General features: G+C 35.4%; 4 protein-coding genes across 4 annotated transcripts; 2 read left to right on the top strand and 2 right to left on the bottom strand.

Moving 5' to 3' along the window:
• The first annotated feature begins 2,096 nt into the window (after nucleotides 1-2,096).
• On the top strand, nucleotides 2,097-8,482 carry LOC127958017 (annexin A5). The gene is made up of 13 exons (XM_052556831.1): nucleotides 2,097-2,215; nucleotides 2,431-2,469; nucleotides 5,130-5,214; nucleotides 5,462-5,556; nucleotides 5,703-5,816; nucleotides 5,944-6,034; nucleotides 6,158-6,237; nucleotides 6,402-6,452; nucleotides 6,610-6,703; nucleotides 6,783-6,878; nucleotides 7,174-7,232; nucleotides 7,486-7,608; nucleotides 7,710-8,482. The coding sequence occupies exons 2-13, from the start codon at nucleotides 2,467-2,469 to the stop codon at nucleotides 7,770-7,772; spliced, it is 954 nt and encodes a 317-aa protein (XP_052412791.1). The 5' UTR covers nucleotides 2,097-2,215; nucleotides 2,431-2,466; the 3' UTR covers nucleotides 7,773-8,482.
• Nucleotides 8,483-12,988: 4,506 nt separating this feature from the next.
• LOC127957956 (fibroblast growth factor-binding protein 1) lies at nucleotides 12,989-14,521 on the bottom strand. The gene is made up of 2 exons (XM_052556720.1): nucleotides 14,404-14,521; nucleotides 12,989-14,250 (listed from the first exon to the last, which is right to left on the bottom strand). The coding sequence occupies exon 2, from the start codon at nucleotides 14,227-14,229 to the stop codon at nucleotides 13,633-13,635; it is 597 nt and encodes a 198-aa protein (XP_052412680.1). The 5' UTR covers nucleotides 14,230-14,250; nucleotides 14,404-14,521; the 3' UTR covers nucleotides 12,989-13,632.
• Nucleotides 14,522-17,069: 2,548 nt separating this feature from the next.
• On the bottom strand, nucleotides 17,070-18,628 carry LOC127941363 (fibroblast growth factor-binding protein 2-like). Its single transcript, XM_052536391.1, has 2 exons — nucleotides 17,752-18,628; nucleotides 17,070-17,297 (listed from the first exon to the last, which is right to left on the bottom strand). The coding sequence occupies exon 1, from the start codon at nucleotides 18,611-18,613 to the stop codon at nucleotides 17,768-17,770; it is 846 nt and encodes a 281-aa protein (XP_052392351.1). The 5' UTR covers nucleotides 18,614-18,628; the 3' UTR covers nucleotides 17,070-17,297; nucleotides 17,752-17,767.
• Nucleotides 18,629-20,069: 1,441 nt separating this feature from the next.
• On the top strand, nucleotides 20,070-25,296 carry zmynd10 (zinc finger, MYND-type containing 10). The gene is made up of 12 exons (XM_052556612.1): nucleotides 20,070-20,253; nucleotides 20,373-20,481; nucleotides 20,985-21,101; nucleotides 21,198-21,251; nucleotides 21,413-21,565; nucleotides 21,645-21,733; nucleotides 22,603-22,694; nucleotides 23,068-23,240; nucleotides 23,337-23,462; nucleotides 23,636-23,757; nucleotides 23,869-23,994; nucleotides 24,108-25,296. The coding sequence occupies exons 1-12, from the start codon at nucleotides 20,168-20,170 to the stop codon at nucleotides 24,205-24,207; spliced, it is 1,347 nt and encodes a 448-aa protein (XP_052412572.1). The 5' UTR covers nucleotides 20,070-20,167; the 3' UTR covers nucleotides 24,208-25,296.
• The last annotated feature ends 24 nt before the right edge of the window (nucleotides 25,297-25,320 follow it).

Below are 25,320 nucleotides of genomic sequence, written 5' to 3'. Positions count from 1 at the left end.
ATACATTTTTACAGAGCCAAAAAGAATACACGTCACACCTCTGTTTATCAGTTTGCACTGGCTTCCAATAGCTGCTCGCATAAAATTCAAGGCATTGATGTTTGCCTACAAAACTACCACTGGCTCTGCACCCATTTACCTAAATTTGTTACTTCAGACTTATGTGCCCTCTAGAAGCTTGCGTTCTGCAAGTGAACGTCGTTTGATCATGCCATCCCACAAGACTTTTAAATTAAATGTTCCCTCCTGGTGGAATGACCTCCCCAACTCAATCCAAGCAGCTGAATCCTTAGCCATCTTCAAGAATAAGCTTAAAACCCATCTCTTCCATCTTTATTTGACCCTCTAACCTTAACTATTCTAATTCTAATCCTTTCTAATCTTTTTGTATTTTATTTTTTCATTTATTATGCAATTTTGTGTGTATATATATATATATATATCTGTTTTCTTTCTATTTATTATATTATTTAAATGCCCTTGCTACTGTACTGTGTTAAGCTAACTGAGACTTGTTATAGTACTTATATATCATTGGACTTTTTGTTGTTTTTGATTGCTTCCACTGTCCTCATTTGTAAATGTAATTTATTCAATCGCAATGTTCACTGAAAATCTCAACAGTTGGGGTGAAAGGTTACAATGATTCTGGGAGCACACAAAAATGTTTACATTTGATTTTTAAAATGTATTGGGCCATTACACTTACGGAGAAAGTGTATTAAATGTATTCATTTGCTCATCAATGCATCCTCTGCAGTGACTGGGTGCCATCAGAATGAGAGTCCAAACATCTGCTAAAACATCAATATAATCCATGCTACAGTCCATTAATTATCTTTTTTGATGAGGAAAGCTATATAATAGTAAGAAGTAATTCACTTTAAACCATCACTTCTGGCCATAATCCATAATGCCATTCCTCTGGTAATAAAGTTCATCACCTGTTGTCGAAATAAACTGACACATTTGTTTAGAACTGCTTTAAATTGTTTTACTTGTGCTTTTATAGTGCTTGATCTTTGCATATTTCTCTTCTGATTCAGACTTTCTCTGTAGAAAGTAATATTATGGATACAGAGAACTCATGTTTAAGCCAGAAGCAACAGTTTGACGTTAAAAAAGTCTTGTTGATTAATTTGTAAACATGCTTTTTGATTCAGTAGATGTTAATTGATGATCTGGAGTGGTGTGGATTATTGTGATGTTTCTATCAGCTGTTTGGCCTCTCATTCTGACGGCACCCATTCACTGCCGAGGATCCACTGATGAGCTGGTGATGTGATGCTTCATTTCTCCACATAGAAACAAAACTCATCTATGGACGGTCTGAGGGTAAGAAAATTTGCTGCAAGTTTCCATTTTTAGATGAAAAATCCATTTAACGGTTGCATCACATAATTATTTATAGTCTTCACAAGAATTCATGCATGGATAATATAGACACATTTTCTTGTACTTTTATGATGCTTTTGTGTCCTTTTTCAAAAGTTCCTGTCCCCCATTAATTATACCTGCATGTAAAAGGGACAACAGCATTATTGAAAATTGCTGATTTAATATAATAATTATTATTATTATATAATAATTTCTATTCATCAGCTATATGGGCATCTGTCTTTTTAAAACACACTGCAGTTGCACTTGTGTTTGGGCTTGAAATTTGATCAGCAATTCTTGCATGCATCCACGCGGAAATGAATAAACAATGGGTTACTTCCCAAATAAACCATTAGATTTGTGTAACGTGACACCCACATTCGTGTGTTTGAGTAGACTTAATATGTTGCCTGGCAGATAGCTTTCCTCTGTTTGTCTTATTAACCATTAGAGCACCTGCTGGGACAATACTTTGTTGACTAACAGGGTGGGGGAACACCAGAAGCACAAACCAGCCTCCTGGATGGAGAAAGTTGATGTTTATAAGTTTCAATATTAAATGCTTACATGGTTCTCTGTACTGTAATCTTCTACAATGCCTGGTCCTCGGATGTGATTCATTGCTTTCGTATGCACACATATGGTGAAGTGTAAAAAGAAAGCAGAAAAACACCACTACCCATAAGTCACAGCGTCTGGCTGATTTGCCAGGGTGTGGCTCAGGGTTTTTATTTATTCTATTGGGCTCAACCCATCGCAGTCGAGTTCATTCCTCCTTCATTCCTCATTCGGTCTGCACTGACGTCATCTGCTCCTAAACTAAAACTCTTCTTCGGTAAGTGAATGGAAACTGCACTTCTATACTCATGTTTCTATAGAGTTCACAGGTACGACTCTATCTGTGTGAAAACATTTCAAACTTTTTCTCTTCCCAGTATTTGATAAATTAGCTTTATATTATTTTATAATCACATTATGCATTATATTCACATGGCTGTTTTTCACTGCGCAGTTATTTTCTGTCTCTTCTCTCTTTTTTTTTCTTTTTAGCTTCGGACTCTTTGAAGTATTACGTGAATCTCAAAGATGGTAAGTTATAGTTTACTGCCGTAATGAAAGTCTAACATAATCTGTAGCGTGTTTTAATTTTGAACGCCTTTGTTTTTGAAGATATTTAATGTTCTGTATAGATTTGCGACATTTCATGTGCCGACGCCCATAATAGTTGCTTAGGGAAGAAAGAAAAAACATTGAATGTGCTTAGGAGCCATGTTTACTTGTTGCATTGCTGTCAAACACTTACTACATAAATGAAACGATGCTTTCTCAGTATCCTGCAATATAGGCCATACGCTATGTGTTTGGAAGCATTGTGTTATAAATATGATTCGTGGATTCCAACTATTTCAGAGAGCGTTTACGTTTTAATGCAAATGTTTAGAAATAAACAAAACAGTTGTAAATGAGAGCATGGATGAGTCACTAGCGTCGCGTGAGCTGGAAGTGGAACACCCGAAGGGCGTTTCTGTCTGTCTCCCTCATTTACATTGAGTTAAAGTAAACTGGTGAATTAATTCCGCTAACGTGGCGCATAGTAATAATATTTAATACAGAACAAAGTCAGCAATGTAATGTTTTGGTGCTATGATACTACTACGTTTAGTTTACTGTCAGTATCAAAATAACCAGGACTGAGAAACTGAAATCACTTTTCATTCATTACCTAAGCTATAATGTGCATTGCTAAATAAATTAGATTGACCAGAAACGTGCAGATTTGGAGAACACTGGCAGCTTGTTTGCTGCAGGCAAATTAATATTGCATTAATTTCCTTATATTTGGATATGTCAGATATGTTTGCTCGCTCTATTGTTTGGACAAAGGCTGAGAAACATGACTCCTACTGACAAGAGTTTTGAGTAGGCTACTAGGACAAAAAGGCTAAAGAACTGAAGAAAGATCAATGTTTATGTATAATTTGGATTTGGAATCTGATGGTGACAATAATATTTTGCTTTTGTTGTGTAAAATTTGAATTAAATGAAGAACAATAATCTAAATAAAATGGGAAATTGCTACAAAATTACCTTAAATTGGAAACTAGCCAGTGAGATATTGTTGGTGAGCTGAATAATGACACTATTGTCTTTTGTGGAGCTGCTTTACAGCTGAAATTGAATCTGTATTATAATGAACTAATTTTGCAACATTATTTGTTACTTTCCTGTTTATTACTGCTTCTTTAAAACAATCTGCATTGTATAAAGTGCTATATAAATCAATGTGACTTCATAAAAGTGTGGACACAGGTGTGAAATTTTATAAAAAAGATATAGAAAAAGTTGTGTGATAGGTTTAATACTATGTCTCTAAGTTTTTTCCTTAAATGTCTTGTTTGCACAGATTAAATCTGTAACGCATGATGTTGCCATCGTACACAAGTAGGATTCTGTTTTTGTTTAGGGCTGGATGTTAAATGGATGGCTCCTGATTCTTAGATAACCACAGAAAGTATTCAGGCCTGAGTTATTCAACACATTCCTGAAGCTGAGACATTAACGAACAATACATTTCCTCTCCCAGACAACAAAATATCATTTAGTTTATCTAATAAAAAAAGCTGTGAGTAGTAAGTTAAAGTTGTTTGCCAGGTCTAAATCAGCAGCTGTCTGCAAGTTTATACACAATAAACATTTTGCTTATTGGACAATTTTTGGGGGCTTAGCTTCTGACCTTTTATCATAGTATTGGCACATTACATTGTACACATTATAGCATACTACCCCTTACCACAGAAATATATGATAAAAAATATATATCTATATGATTTCTATGGCTTTTTTGACATCATACTGTATGCACATTTCAAAATCTCACCAGTAGCACATCCAGGTACTTTTTACTTACTATTTCAGACATACTATTGTTTTCACTTAAGGAAAGTATGTGATTTTGAATGCAAGCTGTCTTGTAGTGTTAAATAGGTGTACAACAGCTACATTGATTGGCAGTATGTTCTGTGCTTCTGTGCATACAGCGAGGTTGAGAAAAGAGCTTTAGTGTGTGTTTGTTTTAATGAGGCCTTGCTGAGGGCTGTTGTCAGTAGTGTGCTTGTCACCCCGAGGACTTAACTGAGATGAGAACAAACCAGCGTGCCTGTGTTTCTGCTCGTATCTTTCCCGTGACTCCTTTGATCCACAAACAGACAGTGTTTTCACAGTGTTTTCCGTGTTGAAGTTAATGAAAATGTATGAAGGATTTAAAGAATTTTTTTTCAGACGATCACATGATCAGCATGATCTTTAACTGTGTTCTTGCAAAATCTTGGTTTGCATCCGTTGGTTATTCTTTCTGGAATCTTACACAACTTCCTGATTTTGATTAGATATTAGGTCACAGTTTTAGGTCACGAACAGGATGCAGATAAAAAGTAAATCTGAACAATACTTTTTTAAAAAGGAAAACAATGTTAATTCGTAGATGTGGTATAGTATGACTCGTGTCCAGCCTTGCCTCCCACACACATAAACCACAGAAGATCTGTGGTAGTCTCTCAAAGTTTCCATGTGGAAAACTACTGCATGTAAAAGTTTAAATGCACATCTTTTTGGAGAGTCCGAGGACACGTGGGTGTGGTTGTGACTCAGAGATAAATTTCTGTAGTTCCTGAAGTTAAAGATATACATACTATTAAAAAGGATCATGAAACTAACACTTGATTTTCTTTTTTTTTTTCTAATTGTTTTAGGCTGGCAGAGGCACAGTGAAGGCCCATGGTGGATTCAATGCTAACAATGATGCTGAAGTTCTCTACAAGGCCATGAAAGGACTCGGTGAGTTTCACAATTGTATTAAACGTGTATCTGCAAATTAGAATCTATTGCAGATATCTTGTCACTAGTTTATTATTATTTGCATGATTAAGGCTGTGTGTGAATGCATTAGTTTTTATAAATTTTGCTTGTTTAATTAGTTTGTTTCATTCTCATGAATGAATAACTTGAGAATATTGCATCTGGGTATAAGAGATGGATATCCGATTACTCGTTATCAACATTAATTGTTTTTATTTTTACTCAGGCACCGATGAGGATGCTATTCTCCAGCTGCTGACAGCACGCAGTAATGCACAGCGCCAAGAAATCAAGGCTGCATTCAAAACCCTGCATGGAAATGTAATCTCATCAGCATAATTTATGTACTCAGGCCATGTATATTAAACACTGTTTTATTAGAATTTGTGCAAGATACATTAAACAATCATTTCAGAAAATATATATTTAAAAGATGCATTCTACAATATTTTTTTTAATCCGTTTAGGATTTGGTGGATAATCTGAAGTCAGAGCTGGGTGGGAAGTTTGAGAGTCTGATAGTAGCTCTGATGACTCCTCCCATCATGTATGATGTCACATGTCTGCGGGATGCTATTAAGGTACACGCTAATAACTTTAGGGCTGTCAGTCATTTAAAAAATGATTGTAGTCATGTGTTTTTTTTTTTGTGTTTTTTTTGACCGATTTTTTTGTTTTATATCTGCACTTTTGCATTTGTTGTCTTAGGGTGCAGGCACAGATGAGAAAGTGCTGATTGAGATCTTGGCATCAAGGTTACCTAATCAAGTCAACGAGATCAAAAGTTCATACAAGCAAGGTAACTGTGTTTGTGCATTAGAACTCTTTTAAGTCTTAGTTATTAATTTTGATATGTGCCTGTAAAGCAATATGTTGAATGATGATCTCTTTTATGTTAATGACATCTGTATGTATTTTATAGAGCATAAGGATGATCTGGAGGAAGATGTGACTGGTGACACTGGAGGTCATTTCAGGAGGATGCTGGTTATTTTGCTACAAGTACGTAGTCCTTTAACAATACAATGATTAAAATGAACAATAATGTATCTGTGCATGTTAACACCACTGGAAATTTCAATCCACTGCAAAAACGACCTAAAACTTGTTGTTTTGTCATTTTAGTTCCATTACTATATATATTTGATATTATGATTTTTCTATAGGCCAGCAGACAGCAGAGTGTACAAGAGGACCTCATCCAAAGCGATGCCAAGGTAAGTTTGCTAAAGTTTACTAAAACTGGTCATTTTCTTTCTCTGGAAAAAAGCTTTGATGTCAAATAGAAAGTTATTGATCTAAAACGTTGAAATGCTGCCATCTAGTGCTGGTGGTGTGTAATAACAGTTAGTTTCAAAACTGTTGGTGTTGTAGGCTCTGCTTGCAGCAGGAGAACAGAAGTATGGAACCGATGAAGGCCAGTTCATCACTATACTGGGAAACCGTAGTAATGCTCACCTTAGGAGAGGTTAGTACACACATGCATTTAGGTAATGAAACTGGTATTTTAGTTTCTATATATTCATTTGTTTTCTGTTTTTCTGCAGTGTTTGATGAGTATAGAAAGCTCTCAGGGTATGAAATAGAGGAGAGCATCCAAAGAGAGACATCAGGAACCCTCCAAGAAATACTGCTGGCCGTGGGTAAGACACACACACACACACACACACACACACACACACACACACACACATCTCTCTCTCTATCGATCAGACATGGTTAATTCTTCAATCAAGTTCTTATAAGAAAGTGCAAAATATATATATTTTTTTCCTCATTTTAGAAATTTTTATATTTTTATTATAGATCGGAAGTAAAAAGAAAAATTTTTTTTTTTTTTTTTTTTATCATATTAGGACAGGGAGTAGTGTCTATAATTGAGGAATCACCCATAATAAGGTTTTGTCTCTTAAAACACTCTTTTCTCTTCCTCCTCAGTGAAGTGTGCCCGAAGTGTGCCAGGTTATTTTGCCGAGAGCCTTTACAATGCCATGAAGGTGAAGTTTTTTTTTTTTTTTTTTTTAATTTTAGTAATTTTTGTTTTTAGTTTAGTTTTATCTACTATAACGGTTTTAATTTGAGTTCTTTTAGCACACAAAGTGAATAAAAATATAAATCAAATGTTTAACCTTTTTTTTTCACTTAACATTTATTTTATATCAAATAACAAAATGTTTTTTATAATTACATTTTTCGTTATAACCCTGCAAAGTCCTTCCCTGTTGCTTTATTTCTGCTTTGCTGGAGCAGGGCTCAGGCACTGATGACCAGACACTGATCAGGATCATGGTTTCCCGCAGTGAGGTGGACATGATGGATATACGAGCTGAATTCCGCAAGCGGTTTTCAACCTCTCTGCACAAGATGATTCAGGTAAACTGATGCTCAGTATTTAGCCATTTTACACCTTATAGTATTTCTTGTTTGTCCATATCAGCGAAACTCAATCTTCTCTCACCGTTCTCCTAAATCAGGGTGATACCTCAGGTGACTACCGTAAAGCCCTTCTCCTGCTGTGTGGCGGTGATGATGCATAAACTCTCAGTGTGGGTCAGATCCCAGGGAGATGAACCCAATTCAGGACCGATTACAAATACATGACATTCCAAATCGATAGAAGGATCTCTTGTCCGGTTGTGAAGATGCTATGCATGGCACATAGAATTTTTTAATTCAAGTAAGCAATAAACACATTCTGGCATTCATATTTCATGAAATGTGTAATCGATTTAGATAGAAAAAATATTTTAGTAGAAACTATAAAAAAACAAAGAACGGAGAACAATATAATAATCATTCTCTGTTTGACTTGATCTATTACAGAAAAAAAGTCCTAATCATTTCTTTTTTAAGATATTTTTGTTATAAACTCCGCTAAATTAAATAAAACCAAAGACTCATTTGTACTCAGTAAAGCAATATTTTAAAAGCATTCATCATTCATCACTTTTTTTTTTATTGTTTGTATGGTTACTAACTTCCTTGACATTTCAGTACAGCAATATAATATTCAAATTCATTAATTGCATTATTCAATATAATATCACATCCAGTCTCATAACTGGCATTATTAGTAAGCTTGTTTCAATGTGTGTGTTTACCCACAGCAAATAAAGATAAGCAAAATGTTTGCCCTCTTTAAGGATATTAATGCTTGTTAAAAGCTGAAGAAAAAGGTGCTACTACTAAAATGTTCTAATATTTCATTGCCATGATATTCACAATAAACTCATGAAATAAAAGCAAACAGTATGAATGTCTCCTGTATGACTGACCACATAATGATATTAATAACTGAGCTGATCTGATGTTATAATGTCATGACCACCTGATAAATTTGATGTGTTTTCTGATTGTGTGGCTTATTCTATATTTCTGGTTGAACTTACTTCAAGTTAACTTGAAAGTATATGTGAGTATTTAGAACAATAAGTAAAATAATATAGATTCAGCTTTCACTTTAACAAAGCACACTAAAATTTGAAATGATAAAGTTTTAGCTTAACTGAATTTATAGCAGCTGGATTTTTTTTTTACCTTGAAATATCAGTTTTAACCTTGAATATAAATAGCATCACAAAGCTATTTTCAGTTAAGCATTAATTTAAAATGTTATATATATATATATATATATATATATATATAACTTTATCATTTCAAATTGTAGTGTGTTTGTCAAAGTGAAAGCTGAATCTAGAAAGTTAAAACTTGAAAGTATTGTCCACAGGGAGGCGCTGTAGTCAAAGAAATAACTCTAGAGCAGACATCAAATAGCTACTGTTTGAAATAAATACAGAATTAGATGATTAATGCATACCAGTTTGCGACTACATTACATGTAGTTTGTTTATAGATTGATTTTATGATTGTTTTATAGTCAAACATATAGTTCAATAGTCAGAAAGTGCAATATGCTCTAATAAAGGCCTGGTTTTATAATGAAGTACGGATCATGAATCCATAGAATTTTCTAAAATACATTTCCAGTTAAACTGACAGTCTGCTTGTAATTCTTCTTTGTGTCACTATAGACATATTGGAGAATGTCCTGCAAGTGTAGACATGCTTTAATCACATCTGTCTATACAAGAAATGCTTTAGTTCTGGTTGTGTATGTGTGCTTTGATGTTTGTCTTCTGAGTAAGTTTCATGAAGACTAGTTTTGATTCTAGACCCTTGTGTATGTCACAGCCACACTCGGCCAATAGAGAGGAGGTGTTGTACCAATAGGTGAGGGATCTCGTCCAATAGGAATGTCTGAATTCATGGGTGGGACTGTCAGGCCACCTCGTGCCACACAAAGGAACAATGAATTTTGAAACCCAGCCCACCAAACAATACACATCTCCCATGTGTCTGCATCGGTGTGTGAGTGAATGAAAGAGAGGAAGCATTACTGTCATGATAAATTAAGGCTGTGTGATGTCATAATACAATATATCCATGTAGTTAGACATTTGGAGCTTTATATATACAGTATTTGTGTAACCTTGTGGTTGCATCATGCGTCTGTTTGTTTGTGTGAAGGTAAACCCCTCCTTTTACCGAAATTGCACGACTTTGATCTCTCAGCTCTTCCAGAAGCCCAGGTGCAAGAGTAGTCATGTAAAAACATGATTTTTGAATGCAAGCGATGAGAACACACACGTATTCGCTACGAGTCTGTTCCCTTCCAGTGAATGCCTGGGCCTGTTTGAGCTGCAACTTGAATAGACTTGAAACTTCCCTTTACACACCCATACACACACACACACACACACACACTGATGTCTGACTTGTATTCTGATACATGAGAGGTGCACTGTGTTCCTCTCCGAATGTTCTTTTTTGGCTTGAAGAGATTATAGAATTATCCTGATGTTAAAAGAGCTCATATATTAAGTATATCTGTCTCAGTTTAAGTTTGGTTCACTGTTAATACAGTGTCAATTTATTTACAGATTTATTTATTTGCCAGTTTAATTATTTATGCATGACTCACACTTGGGTTTGGGGCCATAAGATCAAAAGTGATAGTTACAAATAAACAATAAACAAACAAACTACAGTTGTTTTTAACTTTCTATTGGAACTTTCTGTTTGGTCAAAGAATATCAAAGTATCAAGAAATGATTATGTGCAACAACCGTTTTCAACGTTGATAATATTTAAGAAATGTTTCTTGAGCAGCAAATCAGCATATTGGAATGATTTCTGAAGATCATGTGACACTGGAGACTGGAGGAATGATGCTGAAAATACAGTAAAATGCAGTAAAATTAAAGTTTAAAAATATATTCTAATATAATATAATTCACATGTCCATACATACTAATAAAAAAAACATAAATATTGCCAAAATGGCAAGGTCCAAAACCTGTCTTGACGGCATGATGACATGATTGTAAACTTTGACCGCTAACTAGACGTTGGAGTGGAATGTGGTGTGATGTGATCATGCAAACTGTAAAGTATAATGTTCACAATCTAATGTTTTGGGTGTGTGTGGGAACGATAGAAAGACGGCAGTAACTGATATCAGATGTATAAGTAAGTATTTCTTATTGGCTGTGGACATGATATGATCCAAAATCAGCCAGTCAGAAAAAGTCCCTAGGTGTTATTGTGTATCTGTGGGCAAATTTAAATAAGTCTTATGACTTAAAGTCATTCTAACAAGTGGTAGTACTTCATATTGATGTCAGCATATGAAGTTGTTATTTTACTCTATCATAGACAGCAGATCAAATCAGATTTCTTTTCATCATTCTGAAGGATAAAAAAAACTTTTATACATCATAAAAATTTAAATGTGTTAAAAAGTGTCTGTTTGGGGTAGGGTTGTGAAATCGTAATATAAAAAGGATAGTTTTATTAACTTGATAAGAAATTAAATTCTAGGCACTGTAAAGTGAATATTCAGTCAACATTTACTTATTTCGGGGTGAACTGTTTCTTTAAGAATTATTAGTTATTATTTCAAGTCGGTAGGAAGTAAATGTGAATAAGATGCATGGATGTGCTTTCCACTGATCCTCTTTCAGTTCAATGCTGTAAACCTGCGCTGTTCATGCTTTCGACTCATCATGTGCACATCTGCACCGTGTTTGCTGTTTTACACAGGTTCACACATGTTAGACCACCCATTTGAGGATTTTTCAAAGGATGGACATGTTCAGCTTTTGTGTGTGTCTTGTCTCAGTGCCCATGGGAAACTAAAATGAAAGAAATGTCATGGACGGTTATGTGAGTCATTATTTGACCTTTAGGTGAGAAGAATGAGTTTCATTATGGGTTTAGTCAAATAATGTGAAGTGTTTCATACGCCAGTGTGGGAATGTGTGTGTGTATGTGTGTGTGTGTGTGTGTGTGTGTGTGTGTGTGTGTGTTTTGCACAGATTCTTGCATTTACAGAATTAAATATTGAAATATAATGATAATGAAAAATAAAAGTTGTTCAGGGTGTCGATATATGTCTAGCACACTGTTATTTTTGTCATGTATTCTATACTGTTCTGTTCAAAATACTGTTCATGATTTGTGAGGTAACTAATACATTTCATTTATATGACATCATATCAACACATGTGACAAATCATCCTTTGGGGTCATAAAGGCAAGGGTTTAAGTCTATAATACATTTGTTTTGAAGGCCAAGTAACACTTTGTCACTGTGTATTCTTAATTTGACTTCCTATCTATGTTAATATGTAACTTACAGAGGAGATCAAAGCCATCTGGTAATTACAGTCTGAACTTCACACAGTCATTCTTTTATACAGTCATGCATATATAATTACAAATTATAACACTTTGTATGAGCTGTCATATAACCATTGAAAACTATAATAAAATATTGTCACCCAATCAGAGACTTATTACACGTTACGCTGCAGTGCATTGGTGTTTTCAAACATGATTTAAAAAAAAAAAAGATTTTAAAAAGGTACCTTTATTTTATTATTTTAAATCGTCTTTCTTTAAAAATGATAAAAATTTTTATAGAAAACTGAAAGTGTCCACACTAAATCAATAGCCAAGCCTTTAAACACATATATACATATTTCCAAAGACTGTGTGCAGACTAGATGTGAAACTGATGAAAGGATCAGCACACACTGTGAAGTGTAACACACACACACACACACACACACACACACACACACAAATGTTGTATTTATATGTTTTATGGGTTCATTCCTAAGGCATATTGGTTTTTATACTGTACAAACTGTAAGTTCTCTCCCCTTACCCTAAACCTACCTCTCACACAAAACTACAGGTTTTTTTAGATTTTCAAAACACTTTGTATGTATTCTGTATGATTTATAAGCTGTTTTCATCATGAGGACCAAAAAAAATAATTAAAAAAATTTCCCCCCAAGGTCAAAAATTGACTGGTATTACTGTCCTTGTGGAAATATTTGGTCCCCATAACAAAGGGAATACCAGTACACACACACACACACACACACAGAGAGAGAGACGTGTTTTGAATCTGTGGTTACCTTATCTTTTCCGTTGCTCCACAGACAATGAAAGTGAGTGAGTGTGTGAGAAGGGTTTTTAGAGTATTAGGTTCTGACAAATTCCTCAAAAGCTTTCCAGGAAAAGCAAGGTTCTTATGGTTAAACCCCAAAAAATAAAAATAAATAAATGCTATATTTGTTGAGCATCGTGCCTCAAAGCTGTTTTTTTTTTTAATCAAGCTTATATTGTAATGAAATATCTTTTGACCATTTCACAAGACCAGGGTGATACTTCTCAACACAGATACATAAAAATATTTATTTTGCATGTAATAAATACATACAATGCAATACAACAGGTGTCATGTATTTTACAGCAGACTGAAGGAAATAATTACATTTGCTGAAAATGTTTAACATGGATATGAAAACGAGATGATTATGAAGATGATAGTGAGGATGGAGCATCATCCAATTTATTATTATTATTATTATGAGAAATAAAAGGGTCTACCCAAACTTCTCACTTCAAAATAAAAGCAATACACTAATTTACTTTGTGTAAGTCTCTCAAATGCCTTTTTAATAAATATAAATAAAAAAAATTATATCCAAAATAACATAAATAGACATCTCACTATTCTCCAATGAAATACCAACATTAAAAAACTGTTTACGCTTTGAATAAACGTGTTAAGATTAAAGTTTGTGCCACTATGGTCAAGGCAAAAACTACAAGTGGTGTGTTCATCTTGATCCACCTTCCAGTGCATTTGTGTGTGTGTGTGTGTGTGTGTGTGTGTGTGTGTGTGTGTGTGTGTGTGTGTGTGTGTGTGTGTGTGTGTGTGTGTGTGTTTTCAACAAAATACGTGATGCTTTACATCTTAAACAGAACTATCAGTAGTATGCAATCACTAAAGTACCGGCACCCGTATGCACACACACATGCTCAGCAGTCTCCGCTCTGGACTATAGTAAAGACAAACGCGCAGAGACTCGCCCAGGAATCTCCGCACATCTCTTTGGCGACCTCGCTGTGGTCAGTCCTCTCCGTGCATTGGAGCTTCGTGCTCGTGGTCGTCGGTGTTTTCTCTGTGGGGGGTTTCTCTTGTGAAATTTCCGTAAGTTTGAAATGCGCGGCCAGCGGCGCACGCTTACACATGCCCGTGCGAATCAGTGCGCGTGCATCCGCGCAAAGTGTCTTCTGTATTGCGACAGATCTGGCTATCTGTTTCCAATAACCTTTAGGATTAGACCCATATTCGGTGCACGTCGAGGGCTTGGCAGTGTATTTACAGCTGAATCCATCCTCATTTCCAGACTTACATCTAACAGTCATGGTGTAGATGTCCTCTCCGCGCGCCACCCACGAGCACTTCGCCTTGTCCTTGAAAAAAAACCTTCCTTTGTGTACGGAAATGTTCTTATCAACTCGGCTCCCTAGCCTCTTTCCTTTGCTCCTCGCTTCTCTAATGCTGTCAGCAGCGAAGATGAGCTGAGAAAGACACAGGAGCAGCAGGAGCACAACAGTCCCACGGAGAGACATTTCCTTCAGTGACGCAACGATCTGAGACAAATTAATTATGAGATTAAACATGATCATTTTTTACCTTTCAAAAGATGCAATAGGGTAATAGTTAATAGTATTATAGATATAGCTAGACTCTTCTTATAAGTTCAAAACTACTTTGATTTACACCAGAAAGTTAATTGATCTTACCGATAAGAGTTAGGAGGAGAGATGGGTGAAGAGATTCCTTGACCAGTTTACGTCAAGATGAACTCACTCGAGGTATTTATATGTCAAGTGACACACCCACTTACTACTGGACAATCAGATTCTCAAACAGGAGGAAACCCTTTAATGAGCTCCTGCATATGCAGGAATCCACTGCCTGCGTCATTCATATATTTGCATTTTTAGAGGGGGCTGAAATAAAAGATAGGAATTACATGTGCTGTCATGGGCCTGAGGTTTTTTAACCCTTTGAAATCCTTTAGCTAATATTGTGTCCCTAGTCCAAAATGCCCAGCCTACAAAAATTGCTTTTCAATATTATTTCTTTCAATCTTTTTTTTTTTTTTTTTTTTTTTTTGACTTTTATTTCTATTTATATAGTTTTATTTGAAGTATAGCACGTTTTGTATTTCTTTTTGGAACTGATTGATCAAAGGCCTCACTGATCTGAGCTCATGCACTTCAGTTAAAAAATAAATAAAAAAATAAAACAAAAAAAGGGCTCAGGTCGAGCTGAGAGCAAGGTAAATCTGATTTAAATACACTGTATCTGAATGGGTAAATGGTTGAGGAGGACACAGACAGAGACTGTAGCAGCAGAAGTAAGAGAGGTTCCTGTGGCCTCACAAGACCAAAACCTGTTCCTTAATTCCATGTACAGGATTAGACAAAGGGCTGCATAAACGTAACACCATTATGCTTGTGTACAATGTCCTGGTGTGTAAAAATCCTTTGTTATGGGCCATTGTGAGTGTGCACTCATGTGGTAGGGGTGAGGGGTCCCTGTCATTGTCTTTCTGGCCTAATTTCATCGCTGAACCGCCACTCTATCCCTACCTTCCTATATCAGTTTAATATGCTTTATTAACTGTTTATTAACTTTTAGCATTTGCATTCGCACACAATTATTGTAAAATAAGTATTATACCTACAGTTGTGCAAAGACCATGTATTTATCTTCTTAAAGTGTGTTGTGCATTTACTTGAGGAATGATAACTGGAGCTTAATAAATTTAGGTCACTTTTGAGGGGAAGGCAGTTAGAAATGGGGTACAGAAAGACAGAATGCTGGATATTGTAGATTTATATATCTTCATATAAATATAGGTGTTTGTGCGATGGTTTTATATGTATATGTATATAGTAGTCAACATTTGAAGTGGATCAAAAAAGTTCATCAGTTGTCCCAAGACAACAACTTTGATGAAAGGTTTTTATCCACTTCATATGCTGATTACTGTATATATATACTTACATTTATTCATTTAGCAGGTGCTTTTAACCAATATATATATATATATATATATATATAATGGTATTAAATAACACTTATTTTACACCAAGTCTTTGGAGTTTTGTTTGAGTTATGAACAATGAGTCATCCATGGAAGTCCAATTTCCTTGTTCATTTTCATTACTTATTTACCAAGGGATCAAGTGATAAAGTGAAACTATCATAATGACGAAAAATGTCTTTGTTGTTACAACTAAGACTAAGCGTTGGCTATCACTCATGAAATGATCTCACACAATGATAAAGCTAAGTTTGTATTAATGATTGTGAGTGTGATATTTGTATTTTTTTTACAGAAACTGCTTGTGAATGTGTCTGGTGGAGAATCAGGCTCATGAATCTGCTTTGTGATTATTGATTATTGACACTATGACCCATTTCATAGAAAGGGACGGGACTGTGAGTTTCCAGGTGTTTGCAAATTTTCTATGTTAAACAGAGAATATGTTTTGAATAATTATTAGTGACAATACTAAATGATATAGTATTATAAGAATTAATGAAGAATTGAACCTTAAGAGGCCATGGGGAACTTAAGGCAGAAAATACCGTGCAACATGCATGAGTTGTGTCTGTAGGGTGTGTTCATGTTTGGCACATATTCAGAACATAACTCTTTGATTACAGGGATCTAGAGTGATTTGAGCTCTTTGTAATACAAATACATGCATTATTATTTATTTTGGTTAAATGTTTGCAGAGAACTTATAGAATACACTATATATAAAAAGGCATAGCAGTGTGACATTTAAAAATTCCAGTCTGTCTTTGTAGCTCCAGGGCTATGGCCCCATTATCCCCTGCTATAGCAGATGAACTATGGTCCACTGAAAAAAATAAAAACATTTAATATTTTTAATAAATATTCCTTATGTTATTCCAATAACTTTCTTCTGCTGAACACAACTGAAGATATATTGAAGAATATCGGTAATCAAATTTTGTAACCATTTAATTTGAGTATTTTTAAATGAGATGATATATTGCCCCCTAGTGGTGTTGATGTGCTCTGACATGTAAGTGTTGAACAAAAATCACACTTGTTTCTGTTATGTTTGGAACCACATATTTTTGTCATCTACAGATTTCTGATCATATATAATAACTTTGGGTTTTTTGTTTATTATTATTAATTTTTTTAGAATCTTTGCTTAAGATTTCAGAAGAAAGCAGATTCCAGAAATCAGATTATAATTGTTTTCTGAAAATAAATTAGATGTAAATTAATGTGAGAGATTAATTTGAGAACATGAGATTCTTGAAACCAGAAAGCAAGTAAAAATAAATAAATAAATACATAAATAAAAAAATACAATTAAAACACTGATTGTGTTCTGACACCATACACAGAGAATTAAGAAATATGAAATATTTTAATTAAGAAACATGTTACAATTTCTTTCATTCATTCCTGTTGTTCCTGCACGTACATTTACTTGCATGGAAAATCACACAAAACCAGTCATATCCACATTTCCGCACACACACACACACACACACAGAGGATAAGAGAGAGCCCTGGTCTCTGGAGGAAACACTTGGCCGGTTGTCAGACAATCTGAAAGTCTCTGACACTGTTAACCTACAGAGAGGAGAAAATGGATCAAAAGATAAAAATGTGAACACTAATGGATAGAAATCATTTGATTTGAGCTATTTTGTTAAAGTGTGGAGGTGTAACATAAAAATCCTGTTCAAATTTGCTTAGGCAGGTATTTGACACGGGTGTAAAGCAGCTTTGTGTCTAACACTATTTCTGTTTGCTTTCCACTGTAAACTTTTCACACTAAAAAGCTTCTGAATTTCAGTCTTTCATCTCCTGAATACGCTAAACTAGTCTTGTACTAGTCCTCAAGCCAAAGTTAACACTTACAGGAGTTAGTTTTATGTAAAATGATGTTGTGATGTAGTTTGTGTTTGTTTGTTTTTACGCTATACAGTCAGATACAGTAGCAGATCTTTCTTACACATGATTTAGAGTTAGTTTCCACATAAGCACTGATTGGTAATTCACAAAAAAAAAATGATGTGCTTACCAGAGGTTTTGATGAATTAATTCTGGAACCAGTTAATGAAGTATGCGCAGACGCCCTGGAGACTCTTCCAGCAGTATTCCTCTGCCATCTGTGTTGCTTGACTCTCCTCCGCCACGGTGGGTCTCGCTGTGATGCTCTTTACAGGTTTACGTGGTGAAACAGGCTTGGAAACGGCAGGCTTGGCTGGTTTGGCTGGTTGTTGGGGTTTAGGCTGCTGTTTTTGCCCGGGTGGTTTGGTAGGCGTGATGCTGGACTTGACCTGCTGCTGTTGCTTTTGCTGTTTGGGGAAGGAGATTTTGGGCCAAGAGGCATGAAACGCCATTTGGATCTCATCTGAAGCAGAGCGGCACATGTGTGGCTTGTAAACCTGTGGTCCCTGGCAGGCGTTCGGCAGCTTCCTCATGTCCCACATGATCTGAGTGAAGTAGTGTCGAGGGTTGCTGTTATACGCTCTGCAGAGGTTAGGTTTGCCCAGGAAATCGCACCAGTATGACTTCCCCTTGCTCTTGCAGGAGACACGCAGCTTGGTGAAGTTGGTCTGGCTGGAGATCACCATGACGCAGCTATCTTTTGCTTTACTGTTGAAACGAATGGGCTCATCCCAGATGCTTCCTTTCGGCTGCGGCTGCTGTCGACTGTTTTGGGTGCTTTCGATGTGGTTGATGCTGTTCGCCTGGATACTGCTGTTCTGAGCCTGAGCATTGATGGCCCAAATGAAACAGACCAGAAGGACAGTGGCACTGCATTCGGCTCTCATGATGGAGGTGTAGAAGAGACTGAGCAGAAGGTGTTGGAGGTGCAAGCTGGCTTTATAAATACAAGTCCCACAAAGGGGTCTTTGAGCAGAGCAGACTGCACACATCCTTCGAGTCTGGTGGGCCTCTAGTCTCCAGTAAAGAGCTGCCTGAAAGAACTAATTGTAGGAATCTTTGGAGAAGTGTGTGTGTGTGTGTGTGTGTGTGTGTGTGAGCAGTTTAGTGTATATGTGATTGGTGTGTAAGTGATTTTGAGAGTGCATGAATGTGAAAAAGAAAAGCACGGTCTAGTTTTGTGAGGCATGACATTTGCAACCCAGTATCGTGGGAGAACATAACTTTTTTATTTTGCATGAATTTGTACAAAATCACTTTGTGCGAAATAAAAACTCAAACTTAAGCAGATCATACAATTTTTTTTGTTTATTAGATCGTATGAAAGAATTCCTATGAATACATTTTTCATAAAGTAGTGTTTTGAGTTCTTTCATTTCTTCTTTGAGTGTGTGTTGATGGAGGGGAAGGTCATGGGTGTGGTTACATTCATGGTCTTCATTATATAATTATACATGCTAACAGAAGTGGGCTATTGACTATTGATGTGAAAGACGTTTTAGTTTCAGGGGAAGAGACAAGGAGAGTAATTCACCTGGAACCCATTTGTTTTGTCAGCTTCAACCAATGCGGCTAACATCTGGTTTACGTGAAGTACAACAAGTTCTCTTCTGACACGGTTTATGAGGAGTCATGGGGAATTTTCATTTGTAACCATTTACTTTTAGCAACTGCAGAGATCAGGTATGTTAACATTTAGAAATCACGAAACATTGGTAGATTAAAAGACAGTGTGTATAGAAGTTTTGTGCATATATGTGCTTCACAATACTGCCCTCAAATCAACTCCTCGTAAGACAATATAAATGTGCTTACACACGTTGTTTGGGCTATAGTGAAACCTCAGCACTAGGGCATTTGAATAACAAACTAACACTAAAGAAAACGTATTAGTGTAATTCCTAAATGTTGCATTGATTTACCATTTTTCACCATCTCTCTCAAAGAACCTTTTTTATTTATTTTTTATTGCAAGACAAAATAAATGCAAATACAAAATAGCACTGCATTGACATACAATGAAAAACAACAACAAAAATAAACAAATAAATAAATAAAGACACGAAAATAATTATTTAAGTATAATATCATAATAAGCCTTAATAAACGTGTTATTCTTATTATTATCAATGTGTCTAAGATATTTAACAATAAGCAAAATCTCTGCAAGGAAGACATCAAATCTAGGTAAAGTATTGTTGACAACATGGTTAGTTGGATAAACATTCTGCAAAAAAAAAAAAAAATATTTACCTCTTTAATTTTATTAGAAATGCAGAATTCTTCAGGGAGTAACTTTTAAAAAATTTTAAATCTAAAATGTAAAAATTTACATCTAGGGGATGTATATACTGTATAATGTAATATTCGCTCAGAGAACCGGTCAGCATCAGTGTCATTAGAGCTCGTCACTTCCGCTCTCAGTGTTTACCTGTAACCATAGTGACGAAACAGGAAGTGTTATCCGCACTGTTTGTTGAATTAGTATAAAGCGCAGACGAAAACATTAAACTTTTACGTTTCACAGTCGAGGACGTTCAAAAGCGATGGATTCAGTTCTTCTGCACGGAGAAGCCGAAGGTTATGTGCAGAGTCTGGAGAAGATGGCATTGCGCGACATCGGAAGCCAACGGTAAGTTACCTGAACATTTATTAAAGTATAACGATTGTATAACGTATAACGTATAAAGTGATTGTTTTGTGTGTGTGTGTGTTTTTTTTATTTATTTATTTTTTGTTTTTTTTTTTAAGGTGGTTTCGCCAGCATGAGTACATCGAGAAGCTGAATATGCAAGCTATTCTGAATGCCAGTGCCAATCAGGAGGAATTCATAAAAGACTTCTTTGTTTCTCTTGGAAAGGTAACGTTAATTATTTTATTACATTACATTTGATGACAAGAGACAGTATAGACGTTTATAATTTTACGAAGGATTTCAGTTTCAAATACTGTTATTTTTGCAATTCTATTAATAAATGAATCCTTAAAAAAAGTTTTTTGGTGTCCACAAAAATAAATAAATAAATAAAAATTCTGCTTTTTAATACTACTATAATAAACTAATTTCAATGCATTTAAATGGCAAACTGTTTTACTGTATTTACATTTACATTTATTAATTTAGCAGACGCTTTTTATCCAAAGCAACTTACAAATGAGGACAGTGAAAAAAATTTTTTTTTTTGTATTTTTGATCAAAGAAATGCAATCATAGTAAAAAATAATAATAATTCTAATGACTTCAACTTTTTGAATTGTAAAGCATCGCCTAATTATTGATTAACTTTCCCACTGGCACATCTTCCCACACTTTCACAAATGTGTTGTAAAAAAGCAGATTTTTTGTTGTTGGGCTTCTTCCAGATACCCACACTGGTGCATGCAATGATACTCACAGAAGTCTGGAAACATAAAGTGTTTCCCATAATTTGCAAACTCCAGGACTTTAATCCAAAGAGCACATTTCTTCTCTACATGGTGGTAAGTGGCCTCAGCTTCAAATGACCAGGTTTTCCAAACCATGCCAGGCTATTATTTAAATAAATTCTCCGTCATTGCATTCTCTCCTAATTCTAGATTCACCATGAAGCTACCATCATAAACCTGCTGGAAACAATCATGTACCACAAGGTATGTGCATCTTCACAGAGAAAATGGTTTGTATTTATCTGAATGTGTGATTTTAAAAAACAAAATTTAGCAAAAGTAAATGATCGAAAAACTAAGACTTCATTCTAATTTGACAGCAATATAAAAATGGCTAAATGTTGATGTGTGTGTTACACACGCAGGAGTCCAGCGAGGCTGCTGGTGATAGTGTGCTTGATTTACTGGATTACTGTCATCGCAAACTCACACTCCTGGCAGGACGCTCTGTTTCTGGACAGATCCTGACGGAGGACCGAGTTACACACACACAGCAGTCAGACACAACATCTTTACAGGTGAAGAACACTTTACAGCATCGATTCATTAGCATCATTTACTTTACACTTACCAAAACTCGTACACTGTTTCCTGCAGGATCTGCAAAGACAAAGTGACATGTTAGAGTTTGAAATCTCCGTCAAGGCTCTGTCAGTATTGTGCTCCATCACCGATCACATTGAGAGGTATTTCAACTTCTGCTCATTTTAAAGAGACAATGTTAAAGGAATAGTTCACCCAAGAATGAAAATTTGCTGTCTAACATGTAAATGAGTTTGTTTCTTCTCTGTAAACATAAATGTAGCTTTACATCACTTGCTCAACATTTTATCCTTTGCAGTGAATGGGTGCCGTCAGAATGGGAGTCCAACAACTAATCCACACAACTTCAATCAGTTAAACATCTTGTGAGGTGAAAAGCACTGTTGGCTTCAAACCATTTAACTTTCAGCTAAATAACAAGTTCTCTATTCATAACATTGCTTTTCTAGTGAAAATGTTGTGTTGTCTGAATCAGGAGGGATATTTATGCACAAATCAGGCTCTGTTTACAAGTGAAAACAGTCTAAAACAGTTCTGAACAAATATGTGGGTTTTATTTTTGATGTGAGAGGACAATAGAGGAGTGAGATTTTCATTGGAGGATGCGTTATTATGGATTATGGGCTCTATAATAATGCTTTCTAGTATTTAGGCCAGAAATAATGGTTTGAAATTAAAAACAGTCCAATGATGGATGTTTCTTAGAAATGTGCAGCATTGATGCTAACTGATGCACTGGAGTGGTGTGTGGATTATGTGGTGTTTCTATCAGCTGTTTGGACTCTGACGGCACCCATTCACTGCAGTGCACCCATTGGTTGGCAAGTGATGCAATGCTACATTTCTCCAAATGTGATGAAGAAACTAACTCCTCATCCTCATCTTGGATGGTCATGGTCATGCATTTCATATTCTATTCCTTTACACGCTGCACATAAAACATAAATTCAAAAACAAATCTTTAAAAACAAATGCCTAGTACTGAATTTTAAAACATCCTCTTTTAATGTAGTTTGAGTGTGAGTGTGCTCTCGAGGATGCTGTGCACTCATAATATGCCCTGTGTGCTGGTACAATTGGTGGAAAATTGCCCCTGGAACAGAGGTTAGTCTCTCAGCTGTACTGTATTTTAAGCACGTGTTATATTGTCCAATATAAATACTAGAGGGAGAACTGACAAGATAATTAACAGAACAGGTGAATGTAATCATTAATCAGACACACTGAGAACACATTGTGAAAAAGAAAGCTGAACATAACAGCTTTACTGTCACATAGGAGTATATCAAATGTTTCCATGAGTAGCACGTTTATCAGGAAGTGGTACAATATTTTATTTACGAAATTCATGTTCTCAGTAGCATGCTGGAATTATTATTTTTTATAATTTCTATGAAACACCTCCATAGACTTACATTAGAAAAGGGGAAAGAGTATCATTTTTGACTGCATAGTCTAGTCTTTTTCTCTGGTGTAGGAACACTGGAGAAATACACCGAGGGGAAGTGGAGAACCGTCCTGCCTGAAGATCAGCTAAAGCTGAGTAAACACGACGGCCAGGTGTGGATGGCTTTACTGAACCTGCTCCTCAAACCAGACTGCCAGAGGAAATACGATTTCAATAGCTTTAACAAAACACAGCTCTTAAAGGTAAGACTTTACACGGAGCAATCGATCAGTGTTCTGTGACAGCATATCTTATTTATTTAATATCAGTGATAAATCATTAATATTCTTTCAATGCAGCTTCGAGGGTTTCTGACAGACGTTGTTATAGATCAGCTACCGAATCTACTTGATCTCAGGCATTTTCTCAGTCAACTCGCTGTCACAGATCCAGCGGCCCCTAAAAAAGATCTCATCTTGGAGCAGGTATTCCAGCAAACACACATACACTACCATTTAAAAGTGTGGGGTCAGTAATATTTTATTTTTAAAAGTAGATAATATTTGCATGCAATAAAATGATCAAAAGTGATAGTATTTGCATATTGCAAAACATATTTTTTTTTTATTTCAAATAAACTTAATTTTGCTTCATTTAGGTGCCAGAGATATGGAATGATATTGTAACGGAGAATAGCAGCAAGTGGAAAGCCATTGCTAAACACCAAGTGACACATGTTTTCAACCCCTCTGAAAGTGAATTAAGAGAGCAAGCTAGCAGGTGAGATGTGATGTCTCTAATCTGTAAATGTTTTTCATTAGGGTAGTACTTATAAAACATATCAGTTTAACAGTATGCATGTATACTGTTTATTTGCACCCTTCTGATCAGGTTGGCTCAAACATATAATCTAGATGTGATGGAGAATCTAATCCCAGACAAACCCAAGTGTGGAGCATGTGGAAGAGTGGGCGCTAAACGCTGCTCCCGCTGTCAGGGAGAGTGGTATTGCAACAGGTATAACAACACATGGGCCAAAATGATGCATTTTTTCACATTTAACCCTATAAGTGAAAACTAAATTGTTTGTTAATTGTTAATAATTCTGTTCGTCTGTAATTTCTCTGTAGAGAGTGTCAGGTGAAACACTGGCCCAAACACAAGCCTGCATGCAAACTCATGGCAGAGGCCATAGAAAAACCTCAGGAGGAACTGAACATCAGCAGCTGAAGTACATCTGGGAGAGAGTCATGCTGCGGGGATCTGAGTCCACTATCAACTGTCCAATTTAGTGGACACTGATGGAAAAAGACAAAAAGATGCAACAGTTCCTAACCGTTTCTTTCTTGAGCTGTTGTCTTGGTATATTGAGTAGATCATTCTTGTTCATATATGTTTATAAACATGATTACATATGACATCATTTATTTATATTTTAACATGATTAATAACCGTTACACTATAATGTTTAAATTAAAAATGCAATTATAACTGCTAAAAAACATTTGAGGTGCAATCCCTTAGATTTTCACTGATTAAACTACATCGCATCTGTTGTTAATTACTTCCTTTAATTTAGAAAGCAAAAAGATGAAATTTTTAATGATATCGTTTCAAATGTTTTTCATGCAATTACAAAAAAGGATGACTGGAGCGTTTAAGTTTTAGAATAAAAAAAAAAAACGAATTTGACTAAATATGTAAAAAGCCTCATTTGGCCTAACTTGATATAACAAAACTAAACACATACATATAACAAATTGAAAATATAAAAATAAATTAAAACTAAAATTTAAAACTATTATAATATTCCAATGATACTAAAATAAAACTGTTAAGCTTAGAAAGGGTGCAAACGTGAAATAAATGTAATTATGTTTACCTTTAACAAAAAACACAAACCATTTTGAGCTGATGGTTTAATTGTAATGTTCACACAGAATCCATGTTCCAGTGGATTTGCGGTGTAAAAAAAAAAGTCCAAAACACTTGTTACGAGTGTTTTGAATGTCATAACATGGGTGAAAACACAACCTGGAAATCTGTACTGCTTCACTGCCAAAGAACACATGTAAAATCACTGAGCAGACCGTGAGACAGACGTCTGGATTTGTGGATATCAATAACAGATTTGGAACATAACCTCATCTTAACCTAAGAAACCTTTGGTTTGTACAATAGAGAACTTAGTGGAATTGTATTGCCACTGTATACTGTACTGAAACCTGTATTTAAACAAATTACAGTACATTACACACGGGACATATTCAACTATTTGCAGTTTCTTGTATGGATGTAAACACAAAATCAAATACATAAGACACTCAAAAGAAGAAAAAGACA

The sequence above is a fragment of the Carassius gibelio genome, chromosome A1, assembly GCF_023724105.1.
Source record: "Carassius gibelio isolate Cgi1373 ecotype wild population from Czech Republic chromosome A1, carGib1.2-hapl.c, whole genome shotgun sequence".
Classification (NCBI taxonomy): domain Eukaryota; kingdom Metazoa; phylum Chordata; class Actinopteri; order Cypriniformes; family Cyprinidae; genus Carassius; species Carassius gibelio.
Note: the sequence above shows the minus strand (reverse complement) of the source record. Positions and strands in the feature narration are given on the sequence as shown.

Bases quoted from the DNA above. Each gene is read 5' to 3' on its own strand.
- zmynd10 (XM_052556612.1), top strand. From the start codon at position 20,168: ATGGATTCAGTTCTTCTGCACGGAGAAGCCGAAGGTTATGTGCAGAGT. The intron at 21,252-21,412 runs GTATGTGCATCT...TTACACACGCAG, and splicing joins AAACAATCATGTACCACAAG to GAGTCCAGCGAGGCTGCTGG. The intron at 22,695-23,067 runs GTTAGTCTCTCA...TCTCTGGTGTAG, and splicing joins AAATTGCCCCTGGAACAGAG to GAACACTGGAGAAATACACC.
- LOC127957956 (XM_052556720.1), bottom strand. From the start codon at position 14,229: ATGTCTCTCCGTGGGACTGTTGTGCTCCTGCTGCTCCTGTGTCTTTCT.
- LOC127958017 (XM_052556831.1), top strand. The intron at 5,215-5,461 runs GTGAGTTTCACA...ATTTTTACTCAG, and splicing joins CAAGGCCATGAAAGGACTCG to GCACCGATGAGGATGCTATT. The intron at 6,035-6,157 runs GTAACTGTGTTT...TGTATTTTATAG, and splicing joins CAAAAGTTCATACAAGCAAG to AGCATAAGGATGATCTGGAG.
- LOC127941363 (XM_052536391.1), bottom strand. From the start codon at position 18,613: ATGTGTGCAGTCTGCTCTGCTCAAAGACCCCTTTGTGGGACTTGTATT.